The 16,298-nt window shown below is 38.8% G+C and overlaps 1 protein-coding gene across 3 annotated transcripts in view; it reads right to left on the minus strand.

Annotated features, from left to right (window-relative positions):
* Positions 1-6,490: 6,490 nt before the first annotated feature.
* Positions 6,491-16,298, minus strand: part of ARHGAP24 (Rho GTPase activating protein 24) — a 331,147-nt gene continuing 321,339 nt past the window's right edge. The window contains exons 9-10 of one of the 3 annotated variants that reach the window (XM_088133099.1): positions 14,893-15,964; positions 6,491-9,008 (exon numbers count right to left, since the gene is read on the minus strand). In XM_088133099.1, the coding sequence (XP_087989225.1) occupies positions 8,765-9,008; positions 14,893-15,964 (1,316 nt within the window). In that variant the 3' untranslated portion in view covers positions 6,491-8,764. The remainder of the gene's footprint in view (positions 9,009-14,892; positions 15,965-16,298) is intronic. The other 2 variants (XM_007420708.4, XM_007420709.3) reach the window with 2 other exon arrangements.

The following is a 16,298-nucleotide window of genomic DNA, read 5'->3' on the forward strand; positions in this document are numbered from 1 at the left end:
GTTATCAATTAAGGCCTTTGAAAAAGGCGCAGAAAGAGTGTCCTCTTGCCCCAGTTACATTCTTAGGTAGTTATGATGGAAATAAATTGTGGATTGGATTTCATTATGGACTAGGGATCAGAAAAAGGGGTGATATTGGTCAGACAGATGAAATCATAACCTTCCGCTCAGCTGAGATGAATCTTAACACATGTCTTTATCCCAGAATAAAAATAGTCCAGTAATGTCAAACACTGAGCGCAACTTATGAAACTGATTCAAAGAATTCCCTTTTAGTCTCAAGAAAATAGGCCAGCTATAAACCAAATATCCATTCTAGCCAATGCAAGTTTTCATTTTTATTTCAGTCAAATGATCAAATAATTCAGATAGTCCATTTCTCTGCCTGTGAATTTCCAGATTACATTGCCACATCCTCTTTGGGATTACTAGAAGGAAACAGGGACTCAAATCTAGCTATAAGGATGTGTTCTGTGTGAATAGTGGTACAAGTGGGTATGCAAACATGCATACACCAGTGCATTGTGTATGCTCATCAGATAAATTCACCTGCACCCACCTCCACTGAGTGCATGAATCTCTCTTGCTGGCTTGGGCGTGAGAGGTGGGGGCTAATTGCTCTTGTTTCAATAAACATATTCACTTAACCCAAGTTGCTAATTCAAGTACGTCGTAGAACTAGTCAGGTGGGTTCTGACTTGGTTTAAGTCAGCAGCCTAATGTCAACTTCACTGCAACACGTCTACCCTCAAGGGCGTAAATATATTGATTCTAAGGTAATAAAGCTAATTAAATTAAATATGCTGGTTGTTTTCTGTTGAACAGGGCTATGCATTTCTCCTATTTAGCAAGGAACATATTGTATGTAAATATCTGTACTGATTTTCTCCCTTTGTTTCTGTAACTTTCCTGTAACAAACCATTGTTCTTTCTGTATATTTTAAAGGCCACGATATGCCTCCATGTGTTACCACTGGTCATTTCCTCTGTTGGTATTCTTCAGTAAGGAAAAGGCTTAGGGGTTTCAACTGTATATAGAGACAATTATGTATATTTAGCAAATTGAGTAAGTGGGACTTATGGCCAGTAATACGTTTTGAAACAAGGATATCAGGATCTCCAAATCCAGTCGCAAATCCAAACTGTTCACCTTGCCATGTCCATCCTATGATAAGACCTAAATTGCATTTGGCTATATTTCCGCACAATTGGAGTTTCAAATATAATTTACAGTGAGCAAGAGCATGACGTTTAGTGTTGAGAAAACAACATTTTTAAAACGCTGTTTCTCTCTCTCCATATACATATGGAAGAAAAAACAACCCACAAAAATCCAAAGCCACTGTTCATCATCAAGACTAGAAGAGGAAGAAGTGTCCAACCTAATTGCAAGATCTTAGTTTTGAACTTGATAAGTCACAATAAGTGATATGGACGAACTGACAAATGTGACGCTTGAAAAGGAAATGAACATCATTACATTTTGTTTACTTCTTCAACCATTTTACTTTCTACCTTTCATTGTTTCCTGTGGGTGGTAAGAGGGGGAATGGAGGGATCTTGGCTTTGTTCATCAACCTTTTGTGGATCAATGTTGAGTCAATGCATTCTAACTTCTATTTGTTTTGAGTTATTAAAAGCAGAAGGGAATCTATTTTCCCCTTTGTGCCAAAAAAAAAAAAAAGAAAAAAAATCCTTTTGGAGTTCTTGTCTAAATATTTTTGCATTGTTGTCTTGATTCATTTTCCCCGTGTTCTGTGTGGGATTTTATTTCTAAATCCAATATATATCTCCAGGAGAGAATCAAGCTAACTTATCAGCAGAACGCTGCCTGAGAAGAGCAAGAGACTTTTCCTATAAACCTGTGGAGCTAAGAGGTACATGTATTGTTACTGTATACTGCTGGCATTTATTTTATTTTTTTAATACAAGTTTTAAATTATTTCTCCATGAAAGGGCCTTTAAAAAGGCTTATGAGATTTTAAAAAATAAAATCAAATTGAAACCATGAAATAATGCAGATAAAGCAAAGCAATAAAATCCAGAATTGTAGTAACAGATTTTCGATAGGAAAGGAAGCAGGAAAGAGTTTTAGAAGTAAAACACAGCTCTACACATCTTAAGCAGCATCACAGTTTTCAAAGTGTTTTGGAATCCCAGAACAGGTAGGACCATTTGGATTGTTGAGTTGGGAAGAGTATCAGTCCTAGATGAAGTTACTGAAAAGATAGTGACTTGTGGAATTTTGAACACCCTAACTCAGTGTTTCTCAACCTTGGCCACTTAAAGCTGTGTGGACTTCAACTCCCAGAACTCCCCTCCCACCAATTCTGGGAGTTGAAGTCCACACAGCTTAAAGTGGCTAAGGTTTAACACTGCCAAGGAGAAACACAGCCCTAACTACTGAAACTGTTCACCAGTGCTCTTTATCACAGCTGCCAAGGTGAAAACTAAGTCCAGAAACAATTCCAAGTTATGGATCTGAGCTTTCAAGAGCATAGGAGATCACCTACATTCACATTATACTGAATGTGACCCCAGTCATCTTGGCTAGTGATCAGAAGGACCTGTCTACATTATGTTTGTTTATTTATTAATACAATTTCTGTAGCTGCCCATCTCAATCCAAGTGACTCTGGCGAACAATTTCAATCATTAAAACCATTACAATTTATACATATAGGCAGGCAACAATTATAAAATTACATAAAAATCAACAGTACAACCAGGTAATGGGGCCCTTAACCCTTTCAGGACCCCAGGCTCAGGCACATAGCCAGGTTTTTAAAGTCTTATGAAAGACTAGCAGGGTGAGGGCACTTCTTGTCCCCACCAGCCGACGTTCCTTGGCTGACGGGATCCGCAGCATCCCCAATCTACTAGACGAAATTGGACGGGTAGAAACAATTGGGAGAAGACAGTCCTTTAGGTAAACCAGTCTCAAGGCATGCAAGGCTTTAAAGGTGACAACCAGCACCTTGAATTGCACACAGAAACACACTGGTAACCAATGCAGCTCCCGTAGTAGTGGTGTTACATGCGCTGCATATCCGGTGTCATTTACTACCCATGCAGTGGCATTTTGCACCAGTTGAAGCTTCCAAATGCTCTTCAAGGGCAGCCCCATGTAGAGCGAGTTGCAGTAATCCAAACGGGAGGATTTTAAACAATTAGCCAGCACCCACTGAATTCCAGACACTAATTCAGATTGTGCCATTCTCAACAAGATTCCATTATGGATCAGCTACTAGAAGATCAAAGCAGTTTTTAGATCTGAAGTCAGAAAGAAGAGCATCAAAAGGTCCAAATACATAGAAGCATTGCATGATTAAATCCTGAGTAGATTCCAGAGCTAAGTAGTAAAATTAAATGATATAGCTGCAGATTCTCAGTGTAAATTGCTCATTCATTCACTTCCGCTTCTGCTTTTGATATGGCAACATCAAAACATTCACAGAGCCTTAGAGAATAAATGCTAGATAGTAAGTTAGACCTCTACCTTCTCTACCACTATGTTGACCCAGAGATAGAGTGCTCTAAAATCACCTTTGACTGCAGTATCAGTTTCAAAACTTACAAGAAAAACTGACTTTGTGGAGAAATACACACTGGAACAACCACTTAGAATGGGAACAAGAATTGGGCTGAAAGAGAGCTGATCGCTGCTTGAATGGTATTAAAATTATATGCAGTACTGATGATTACTTACCAAGAAAAAGGCTTTTTTAAATAGTGGGAAATGATATGTTCTACAGAAAGCACTACTTTTACTGCATTGATGGAAAAATACAGATATTGTGATCTGAATTTTTAGAAGTTGTCTTGCTGCAAGCACCAGTTTATTTCAGATGATCAAAGGCTCATAGACTGTGAGTGGCATCAGTCTGTATTTTAGAACACTAATTTTATACCATATCACACTAGATACAAAACCTTTTTGTAACCCAACTTAGCAAAGGCTGTCATGACAGAAAATAATACTTTATAATCTCCAAGCTGCTGGTGATGAGAATTTCTCCATCATTTGTGGGGAGAAGAACAAGCCATCAATTACAGGTGGCCTGCAACCAAGAAGATGGTCTGGTACATGTCATAGTGACAGGTATTGAGTTGAGCATGCTGGTCTTAAACTATAAGATTACAAAGATGTCTCCATGTAATTTCTTGACAGAATCAGAAGCATTCATCTGGTCCATCAAATCCTCTCGGAACATTTTTCTTCCAATGTTCGGACCACATTTTCACTAAATTTAGTGTGCTAGTTCAATAGAAGCATTTGCAGTACTATGTAGATCTTCATTGCACTGAAATAACACACTCTTATGGGGACATGCTAGGGAATTTTGAGAAATTAAAATGGCTGCTAGTCTACTGGTGCTAAACAGAAAACCCTACTGGTGCCTGGTGGGAGGGGAAGAACTAATAAAATCTATAAGGAAGATGTGTGGCAGGATCTCACAGCATTATAGTTTATCGAAACAGTAGCTGGAAGCCTCTATGGGCACAGGACCCATTCACTCGGGAAACAGATCAAATTTCCTCAGTGCCCTTATCTTCCCCAAAACAATCATTACCTGCAGTAAGGAGAGGGAATATAGGAAGAATAGTAAAAGTCATAGATTTGGCAGGTACCTTGAAGGCTATCAGAACTACTCTCTGTTCAGTGCAGGAAACTAAAGAACATTCACAAGGATGGCTGTCCAGGGCTCTGTTTAAAGAATGACAACAAGGAAAATCTTCAGATAATGACTTCGTCACCCAAGTGCTGTTATGGTTTTCCTTTACTTTTCAGATGAAATCTACTTTTCAAAAGCTTCAGTCTTTCAACAGACTTTTTCCCCCAAAGAATCTGCCATAGCATTCCTATATGTCTAATGACAGCTTGGAAATGTCCATTGTAGACAAGGGAAGTGGAATCAAGTTTGGTCCATATGGAAGTTCACAGCTGTGTTTTAAGCTGTGTGAGACTACACAAAATGTTGATGTCCCAGCTGGCAATGATCAGGGATAGAGCAGAATCAAGAGCAGAGTCTGCTAAGTCATTAATGTTACAGCACCACTGGGCCTGTGCCATCACAACCTAATTTGGCCATTGGAGAGAGTGCTATGGGAAAAGTGGAAAAATGGGCAATTTAGTTCCAAGGTGGGTATCCTATAGCATCTTTGCAGCTCTTGGCACTGGATAATTGTAGACACTTGTGTTGCTGTATTTCAAACTTGTCATACCAAACATCATATACATTATGGGGCTTGTGTAATTCACTTGTCAAGCATATCAAGTTGTGAGGTGCCTGGTCCATCAGAGGAATCACCATAAAGACCCCCTTTGTGTAGAGTCTCTTGGAATATTTGGTTTCAAGATACATCTTTTCAATCAGTAACAATGAATCCTACCCCAAAATATGCATTGATGAATAACTGAATGGGCTATCTGTACGGGTAAAATAAACCCTTTAGATTTATAGCCAAAAAGATAGAAAGGAAGTATCATTAGAAATTGTGGTTGCATTTTGCACATGCTTAATCTTCCTACTGAATAAACCCATATTTTGGGTTTATACAATCATAGAAACTAGGGTAGGAAAAAAGCAAACAATTATTAAAACCAACCAAGCTTTGCATGTTCTGCAAATACACTTGCTAGATGTTTAATGTTTAGATGCTGGTTATGCATGCTGGTCAAAAACAACCAGTTTGTTTTATTAAATAGATAAAATTCAAGAACTCTTTATAACCAACCCCCAGTTCTAACTTATTCCTCCTCCTCCTCCTCCTGACAACAACAACCATTATAGAATGGTGTTCTTCCCCAAATGATCTAGTGAGTTCTTTTAGCAAGACATCAGTAGACTGATGCATTTCTTCTATGCAGGTATACTATGAAATTAGGAAGGTGCTCTCAGTCTTGAGGCTTTTCAACAGATTAGATCTAGTTCTTTGAAATAGGAAGAGGGTTTTTTTGTTTGTTTGTTTGTTTGTTTGTTTTACCCCTTGGCATAGGACCTGGTTACTTGAACTGCTTGTCTCCCATAGTATCTGCCTGGCCAATTCTATCTTGCAGGGTTGGCACACTCCATGTTCCTTCAATTAAATAATGTCATCTATCAGGACCTCAGAAGTGGGCCTTTTCTGTAGCAGCATCTGCCCTCTGGAACAAGATCTGGATGGTCCCCACTCTACTGTTGTTCAGAAGACCTTCACCCAGGACTTTGGCAAGGGCGAGTGAGACTCCTCGCTTCATTCTATCCACTCTGTTATTCTTGTCATCTTTTGTTTTTTTATCTTTCCCCCCCCTTTTATTGGTTTTATTGTAATTTCTTTGTTTTGACTGTTGTGAGCTGCCCAGAGTCATTGGTAATTGGGCAGCCACAAGTTTAATAAATTATTATTATTATTATTATTATTATTATTATTATTATTATTATTATTATTATTGAATTTTACATGCCCACTGCATGACGAAAGATGGAAAAAAGAGCCTGAGACAGGTTCGAAAGTGAAATAAGTCCAGTTACACAAAACATGAATAAATCACACATTTCATGTAGCTACAAAAACTTGGGTATTACCTTTTGTATAGCTGGTCTCAGAGGAATAATAGTTAAACACTTTTAGGATGGTGGCTTGTGTGTTGATGATCTAGAAATATACTGAAATGGTTTTTACATATTTTTAAACCAGACTTGAAATAATTGGGGAGCCAATCAGTCAAAAAAATAGGCTGATAGACTGCTAAGCAGGTAGCTATTTTTTGCATTTGTTTGGCACAACATACTTTTCAAAGGATAAGAACAATTCGTATATGTGCTGCCAAAGGAAGCACAAGACAAGAACAATTACATTTATATGCCGTTTTCTGTAAAGGTAAGGGTAAGCCTATCCCCCACAAATTTCTGTTACAGTCTACCTCCCTTTGGGACAGGTTTTCACGGACCTTTGGTATAACTTTTTTGTGTGTGTGTGTGCCTTCAAGTCAGTGTTGACTCCTGGACAAGCCCCTGCAATTTTCTTGGCAAGATTTCAGAAGTCGTTCCTAGGGCTGAAGGTCACCCTGCTGGCTTTTGTGTCTAAGGCAGGACTCAAACTCACAGTCTCCCTGTTTCCAGCCTGAAGTCTTCACCACTACACCAAGCTGGCTCTCACTATGGCCTGACATGGTTCCCCACAAATCTTCTGCTCCTGCCTTGGCCTATGGCTTGCCAGTGTAACTCCTACTGCACCTGCCCACTTTTCTTTTGAAACTGCAGACATGTTTTCTGCAAGATCCCTCTTTGCGGAGAAAATAAATATCTGGCACTGAGAGCTTTTGTGAACCCTAAGCCTTATCAGGAACAAGGCCTTGGTTTATGCAGTGAGAACAGGGGTGTGTGTGTGTATGTGTGTGTGGTGTGTCAAAAAAAGTCAAGATGGTGGCAACCACCACGTTTTTTATGTGTGTCATAATGCAGGTAAAAAAGGTAGTGGGGCTTCAATTGCATGGTTGTTGCCACTGTCTTGACTTTTTTGACTCCCCTTCCAGACATCTCTGACCAAGAAGCTCGCAAGGCTGAAAAAGGTGCTTTCAAAAAAAGTAGCAGGAGCTGCTGCAACATTGTGATGTCCAGAGATGAGATAAAAATCTGGAAATGGTTGGGGACAGGGAGATTGCTGTGTAGGTGGGAGAAGAGACTTTGTGTGCACTTGTGTCACACAAGGGTGTGTATGTCCATGCATGTCCCTATCTGCCAACACAGATAAGGCTCCCCGTCCCTTCTCTTCAACCCTCAACAGCCACAAGAGAGTCAGTTCATTAAAGACCAGATTTTTGTCAGGATTGTGACACAGTTAAGACCTATCTTCTCTCCTTGACATGCCCCACTTCAAAACCACTCCAGAATTCCAATTCCACATGTATAATCAAGCATGCATTTGGGCCTTGAGTGTGCAATCCGGTGACCATAGGAGGGACATTTGGAAATGTAAGTGCACAAGTCTGGATTGACAGCTATAAAGTGTTAGAAACACAAAGAAAAAAGGGGAAAATAAAACAAGCATAATAGATCTCATGTCATATATTTATAAAATTATTTACAATTTTTTTCTTCTGGGGTGGGTTTTTTTTTTTTTTTGGTCATGGGCAAATCAATTGGCATAAACAGCACAGCCACACAATACTCTTTTGTTTGTTTTAATAGCTAACATTTTGTATATATATACCCACGCGCAAACACACGTGTGTGTGTGTGTGTGTGTGTATAAATATACATATATATTATGTGTGCATATTTATATATATTTATATATATATATATATAATTAATTCTGCAATGACAGGGCAACCAAAGGGGGGGAAATAATATACAAAATTAGCCGATTATAACACAATGCCAAAAATAGCTTACTATGTTAAGTGCAAGGGAGAAAAGCTTGATTGCAATGAAGTTAACATCTGACAGTTTAAATATAAGACTTGCATTAAAATAATATTTTGTTTCTTTCTATCGTCCCCCCTCCCACATAACCTATTTAAAATCTATATGCCCAAAGCCTGCTGTAACACTTAACAGTAGCATGATAATGGATTCAGGGAGCATGAATCTCTCAATTGAGAAGCAACTTGCAGAGATATGATTGGTTGATGTAGCCACGGTAGTCTCTCTGGAGGTCTGGTAACATTACATTGAGTGCTAGCCTCAGTCAGGTGACCAGTCACCTGTTGCAATAAAATATCACAGCAACCCTCTTCCCAGAATCCCATAGTCTTGGTGAGCGGCAGGAACAGCCCTCACTGGATCCATATGGTGTTCCCTCTTTCTGTCCTACGCGGCTCCACTGTCAGTTCCCCAAACGTTGAGAAAAACTGCTCCATCTCTTTCTGCAACATGTCATTCCTTTTCTCAGCATCTTCTTTGGCCCGCTCAGCATTACGCATTTTGATTTCTACCATTGTAAACTTCTTCTTCTCTTGCTCCAATTCATCGTGGAGGTTCATCATTTCGGTCTCCAGCGAGATATTCCGCTGTTCAAGGCTGGAAATGGAAAATAGGTACAGAAGACAAAAGCTGAGGATTACTTGGGTAGATCTCAGTATGCTATCTTGGTACAATAAGCAGACAGAGAACTTTGGCAGAATCCGCTCCTTTACTTGACTCTACTTTGGTATCTTCTTAGGAAATTAAACCTATTCAATCTCTGGTGACTTTGTTTCACATCAAATTAATACATCTCTCTGATCCTGCACGCCTTGCCAATTTTTCTAGCTTTCCCTGTTCCTCTTTTCCTTTATGGTAATCAGTTCCTTGATCTTGTACTTTCCTGTTAAAGGTTATTTAGTTAGTTATTTAGTTAGTTAGTTAGCTAGTTAGTTATCAAATTTCTAAAGGCAACCCAACTCCATAACAACTCTGGACCATATACAGTGTTTAAAAACAGGTGCAAAACCATATACAAATAAAAAGATTATGGCCTGTTATTCCTTGCGTTTTTACTCATGTCTATTTTCTTTGTTCCTTTTAGGGTATTTTGTTTTAGATTTAATTTTTTTTCCTCCTTGTCCCTTGTGGTTAAGACACCTGAATCTCAAAATGTCTTGCTGTTAAATTTTGTTATTAGTCAGGATATTTTTAATAAAAAATACCTATTATTTTATTTGCTTTTGAACATCTTTTGGGTATCATTAACAGTCAGAAAATCTACTGTATAAACCATTCAGGTATAGTTCCTAAGCTGGGTTTTCTGGCCAAGACTACAGCTAACAAGCAGCTAGTAAGATAAATTGCTCAGATTAATTCCTGTATGATCTTTCTCATGATTTGGGTTGAAAGGGGATGATTTATTATTGTGGACATTTTATTTATATAGCATGGTATAATTATTTGTAAAGATTGGAAGTCTAGTAGGATTCAGCAAAGACTCATGAATAAGTAGAGGATTCCAAACTGTGGATTTGAGAAAATTGTTTAATTTGCATTTGATTGTGAATCTATCTAATGCTGTGGTACAATTGGTTTGCAAGCCAACATATAAACTGAAATTTGTACACATTTTTTAAGTGCAGTTTGCTAATGAAAAAGAATATTTGAAAAAGTCTGCACAAAAATGGAGTCTGGTATGCATTTGTGAAACTAATATACAAAACTGGAGCATATGGGGAAGAAATGGTATCAACTGTCAAACAACTATACTTAGGGGAATGGCACAAAATACATACAATTTTAATTCAAACTTAAAATAAACAGATTCTCAAATGACCATGAGAATGTGAAGAAAAAAGTTCTGAATGGAAAGATAAGCAACTAAAAACTATAACTCCAGCCTATTTCTATTATTTCACAAATATTTATTCATATGATTTTTGTAGTATAAATTAGTAGCCTCTTATCTGCCATATACTAACAGACTTTTGGTGCCATACTTTGTATCTTACATTCCAAATTTCATCCTCAATTAACTTGACGATTTTTATTTAGTTATTTGTTTGTTTATTAATCAAATTTGTATGGTCACTCATTTCACAAAAAGTGACTCTGGGCAGCGTACAACAATCTGTTCATGCTCATTTCTGATGGGGCATGCATTAAAATAGTAAAAACTCAAACTCGTTTGATCAGAGTTAAAGCTATTTTAAAAAGTGGAAGGAAGGAAGGAAGGAAGGAAGGAAGGAAGGAAGGAAGGAAGGAAGGAAGGAAGGAAGGAAGGAAGGAAGTTACTGAGCAACGTGAGTACAAGACTCCAACAGTCTTGTTAATCAGGACTCATCAGTAGTTATGATATAGCCAACATAGCACTTTTGCCAGTAAATCTCTATTTAAAATAGTGCTTTGTGTATTTAACTAAATCTTTTGGCAGTCCCTTTGTTAAGTTCTCCACAGGAAAAGTAGCAACTAATATTCCTTTTCTATTCATGAACTCTACTGTCTGATGCTGTAGCCATAAATACCTATCGGTGTCTTTTGCTGAATAAAACTGCTAATTTATAAACAAGATTTTCAGGCCAGCAGATAATTAGATTTCTTGTTATCATTCCGGAAGTGTGGCCATCATATATTTATTAGTTATGACCATGCTTGTAAAGCAATTGCCCTGACATAAACTAGTCCAACATTATTAAATCAGATAATTCAGGGATAATGGAAACTTTATTCTAAAAAGCTCTTGTACAAAGATAGGAAAGAGGAAATTGATGTAAACAAGGGCAGTAGCAAATCCTTAAACAAGCACATACATTTTCTGCTATTATGCCAAGCCAAATTTTATAGTATCTGCCATTTTAACGATTGGCATGAAGAAATGATTACAATACTTGAAACAAAATAAATATCCTATGAACAGATATTTCATAGATCATGGGAATCTTTTTTTTTTAATGTTATGGGGAATGGAAAACTTGGAGGACTGGAAATGTCATTCTCTAGTGCAGGAATTATGTAAAACTCCCTAGTTTTCTGAAATCATCGTTTCTAGCCAAGTGCACAACTGATGAATAAGACTATCCATCATTTGTGGACTTGGCTAGAAACCATGACTTCAGAAAATAGGAGTGAGTTCTATATATGTTTGCTGAATGTTGATATGCTTAAGGAGACAGAAATTAACACAACTAAGGTAGGCCAGTTTATTAAAATTATACTGAATCATCATCACCCTGCCTTTTATTATAGTTATGCTAAGATCTTATGCTCTGTGCAGGTGTTCCATTCTTACAGATATTTATAGACAAAAAGTATAGAAATTGTATGCATTGAGACAATTCCACTGCTCGGCTCAGGAGCAGCAAGCCCTGGTTACATCTCAAAGAGGTCCTTATATACCCCAAAATAACTACAATAATCTGTCCAAAATATATTCCCCAAAAGCTCATATACACAGCTCACGTACTGATTATGATAAAGGCATAGACTCCCCCATTCTACTGATCATGATGTAACAATGTCTGTGATCTGGTCAGATCAACATGATTACAATTAACCAGGTACCAGCCAAGGAAAAATCCATTCCTCTTTCGAGTTGAATAGGGTATGTTGATCCCCCCAAAGCACCAGAAAGTTTCATGCCCCCTCTGTGGAACACATGGGATGGGCAGATGAAGAAAATATGTTGGGGTAGTCTGTTATGCTGGGTTCACAAGTAAAAATGAAAGAAGAGATAGAAAATAAGGGGAGGAGAAAAAGAAAAGGATTCTGTTTCATGAAACATAATTATTATACAAAGGAAAGTTGGGTGGCCAGGGAATATTTTTCCTGGGTAAAGAATTGATGAGAAGTGATCTCACCACTTTGTCTTGTGGTAAAATGATGTCACCCTGACACCATTTGTAAATGTATCCATGATGGGGCCTCAAAATTCTACATGTTGCCTACCTCTGACGTAAACAGGAAGAGATTCTTCCATTGCGTCTGGAGTCCAGAAGAGCCAGGATGAAGAGAAATCCTCTCACCACAATGTTTTTCAGACTTGGCAGTGGTTCAGTAACAGGATGCCTGAATGAATTTATCAGCCAAATGAACATCCCCATTTGGAAAAGCCAGTGCAATTAATAAATTTGTGGCAAAGATTCCCTGGCCTTCAGGAGTACCCAAAACTTTGAAGAGCTGAGCAAACGGATGCTGGAGAAAACTTATTATTAAACAGCTATCTTTCTTTTCAAAGAAGCAGACCAAGGAGTTGGGTTCACGTGCCACACTAAGCCAAAACCAAATTATGGTTCATTTCAGGATGTGGATCCAACCTGTGTGGCTTGTGCAACAAACTGGTTAAAACAAAAGATGGATTGCCATGAGGTGTGAACCCAATTAATAAGGAACTGGAATTATGTTGTTCCTGACTGAGGATCTTGTTTACATCTTCATAAAAAGCTATCTATGTAGCCAAACTATTTCCTTTAGAACCAAAGGGAACTACTCTTCTCTGACTTATCTTCCTCTGAATAGGATTGCACATGACAATGGAAACCTACTGTTATCAAGACTAGAAACTACATTCTCTAGATATCAGTTGCTTGTATGTTCTGGTGCTCAGAAATTTTAGGGTCGTCCTTTCTCCAAGGGTGAGGTAGATGTTTGGAAAACTCAACAGTATCGCAGCTGTAAGACCTCCTCACACTCCAATTTTTTTTAAAAAAAAAATCAGCATCTTTACTGGCCTCAGCTTTACACAAAACCAGCTCATGACTCTGAAATGCTGAGGCCATTTATGAGGCTCATTTGGAATTTTCTATAAAGAATTCAAAGCCCCCTGAGCTTGTTAAAACCTTGCTATGAATCTGAAGCAGCAATCTTTGGAAAGGGACTTTTCCCTCTACCGCTGCTGAGAAAATTCATTTCCTTTTCTGAGTGTCTTCAGCTCTGTCCCATGGCATCCAACAAAATAAATCTTGTGATACTCATTAGCATTCATGCCAGAATTTTTTAGATTACTTGGTGGCAGAATGGAAGATGTGAGTGATGTATAATCCCCTAAGAGATAAATTAAGCTAAATGCTGACCTTTTTCCCCCCTTGCCTCATTGTCAATGCAATGCTTCATGTCATAGCATGTATAATTTAAATGATTCCCCCCCCCCCCCCCCGTTCCATCTAAATGGAAGTCCCAAGTGCCACAGCTTTAGCTCACCTGACTACAGGTAGTCCTTGCTTAATGAATGCCCTGCTTAGCAACCATTCAAAGTTACAATGGCACTGAAAAAATAACTTTATGACCAGTCCTCACACTTACACCTGTTGCAGTGTCCTGCAGACACATGATCACCATTCACACACTTTACAATTGGCTTACAACAAGTAGAGTCAGTGGAGAAGCCAGCAATCACATGTTTTGCTTAACGACCACAGGTTATTCACTTAACAACCACAGAGGTAGTGACGTTGTAAGTCCAGTACAGTCACATGATGTATCATTTAGCAACAGAGTTGCTCATCCCATTTGTGATCATTAAGTGAGGACTACCTGTAGTAAATAATGTATGGGCATTTTACCCTCTTCAGTCTGGAAGGAATATGAACAACCCAAATTATGAATGTTTTGAATTGTTTTGTTTGATGTTAAACAGAGGTATATCATGGTTAGCTGTGTGACAGTATGGTGCAAATGCTACGGTTACAACCCATAACTGTGAATGCCATCACATTTCATGACAATTAGAGAAATTCCTGAAGAAGGTGGCTTTGGCTACTCATCATAATGATAATATATATTTACTCCAACCAAAGGCAGTAAGATTTTGAAAACCAGCTGCTGTAATTACGCCCAAATAGAAGGATACCACATACTTACAGTATGTCGTTTTTATGAACTTCTTAAAGATATCTGGTTGGCACTGCTGATTTATGGTCTACAAGTTGTGGGACTGGATCCATGTGACATAGATGAGGCAGCCTGGGGAGGGGCTTAGGGCAACATTTAGCCTTTGGGTGATGAGTCAGGGCCACACTCCAAAAAATACATGAGACTGGGGGAAAAACTGAATTTGATTGAATTAAATGTAAATTATGTCACCTTAATTTAATTCCCCATATATTTAACAGTTTTCTCCATATAACCGATTAAAAATTACAATGTGCTGGCAAGTTTTGGAAGGATTCTGGGGTGACATCTAAAGTTTTTTGGGGGTGACATGCAGTTTTGGGGACCTAGTCTGTGCCCCTGAGCTAGATGGACCAATGGTCTTATTCAGTATAAGATAATTTGGCATAAGAACAATCTACCAGCCTGACTGCAATTGAAGTTGGAATCTAACCTAGTGAACAATTCCTTCTTCTCCAAGTATGAAACTACAGACAAGAATCTTGTGCACCTCCAGCATTATCCTGTACATCAGTCTTCCCTAAACTGTTGTATGCCAGATATGGAGTCCAATTCTCATAATCTCCAACAGTATAACCTTTGGCTTCAGAAATTTCTTAGGCTGAAATCTTACCTTTTTATCCTTGTCTCATACTCCAGTTTTTGTTTTGCCATTTCTTGCTTTAAGCTTGAAACAAGGCTGTGCAAAGCACTGTGATTGCCTGTGTTGTTAACAAACGTTTCACTGTTGTCACTGCTGCTAGTAGCCCTGCTGCTTCGGCCCCCAACACTTCTTCGGTCAACTTTGCTCTCACAATCTGCTGGGTTCAGGAGATTGTCAGGTTGGGGCTCGTCTAATACAGGGTCTTCAAAATTGCCCCCGTAAAAGTCCTGTTCAGGACAAGTCGTGGTGGACGATCGGCAGGAGTTGGAATGTTCAGGAAGGGATATTTCACAAGAGGACGTGGACCAGGTTGCACTATCAACACTCTGCTTATCTTCAGCATTCAGTGTTGAGAACTGTTGGTGCACATTATCATAAGTAGAAAGTCTGTTATGCTGGCCTGAATCACTCATAGGCTCCTTTTGCTTGTTGTCCCTCAAGGTCACATACCCATTAGGCATCCAGCTCTGGCAACGGCTGTTCAAAGAGTTGCTGTGGGCATCAGTGCTTGAAATACCCATTCGCACCCCTCCATTTTGTACACTGTGTGTGCCCATTTTAGTTACTGGCCCTTTCAGAGAAGATGTTCTTCTCGTCTGTAATGTACCATTGGGTAAGGATGGTGATGTTTTCTCTTGACCCTCTACAGAACTACTGAAGGACCCATTGGTGACTATGCCACTACCTTTATTAAATGCTGGGTTTTTTTTCACTGTGAGGGGTGGACTCCTGGTCATGTCCAGTTTGTGAATGCTGTTCCTTGGGCTATTTGATTTGCTTCCAGGCTGAGCTGTAGGAGACCCATTGTCCACAATGGTTCTTTGAGGAGATTCAGGTTTATCCCATGAGCATCGCCTCACTGGTGATGAGTCCTTAGTATTATTATTTTCTCTGTTCTGGAGCTGACCAATGATCACTTTCTTTTGGATCTCATTGTTGTTATTGCAAACCTCCTGTCCACTTTGAGAATCTGCATCCTTGGGAAACAACAGTTCATGTTCACTTATCATCATGGACATTAACTGCTGGACAACAACAGTACCTAGTAGGAAATAACACAAACAGACCTAGGTTAAGCATGCCGTAACTGTTGAAAAAGAAATGCTACGTATACTTTGCATCCATGCTATCTTTGCATGAGACTCAATGTCTTGTACTGGGTTCATTTTCTGATGGAAAAAGAGGAGACTTTCTCATCTAGGAAGTTCTAGCAATCATCATTTGTGATGAGCAAAGCACCAATGATGCTTATACCACATAAAGTAGACTTTATGCAAAAAAAGGTTCTCTCTCTCTCTCTCCCCCTCCCTTCATCCATCCTATTTTAAAGAGTGATATAGGAGAGCAACCTAGGAAGAGGAGAAATGACCAGCATC

This window comes from Python bivittatus, unplaced genomic scaffold, assembly GCF_059951505.1.
Source record: "Python bivittatus isolate LINGU-HERP-01145 unplaced genomic scaffold, Pbiv_v1 ctg000070_np1212, whole genome shotgun sequence".
NCBI classification, from domain to species: domain Eukaryota; kingdom Metazoa; phylum Chordata; class Lepidosauria; order Squamata; family Pythonidae; genus Python; species Python bivittatus.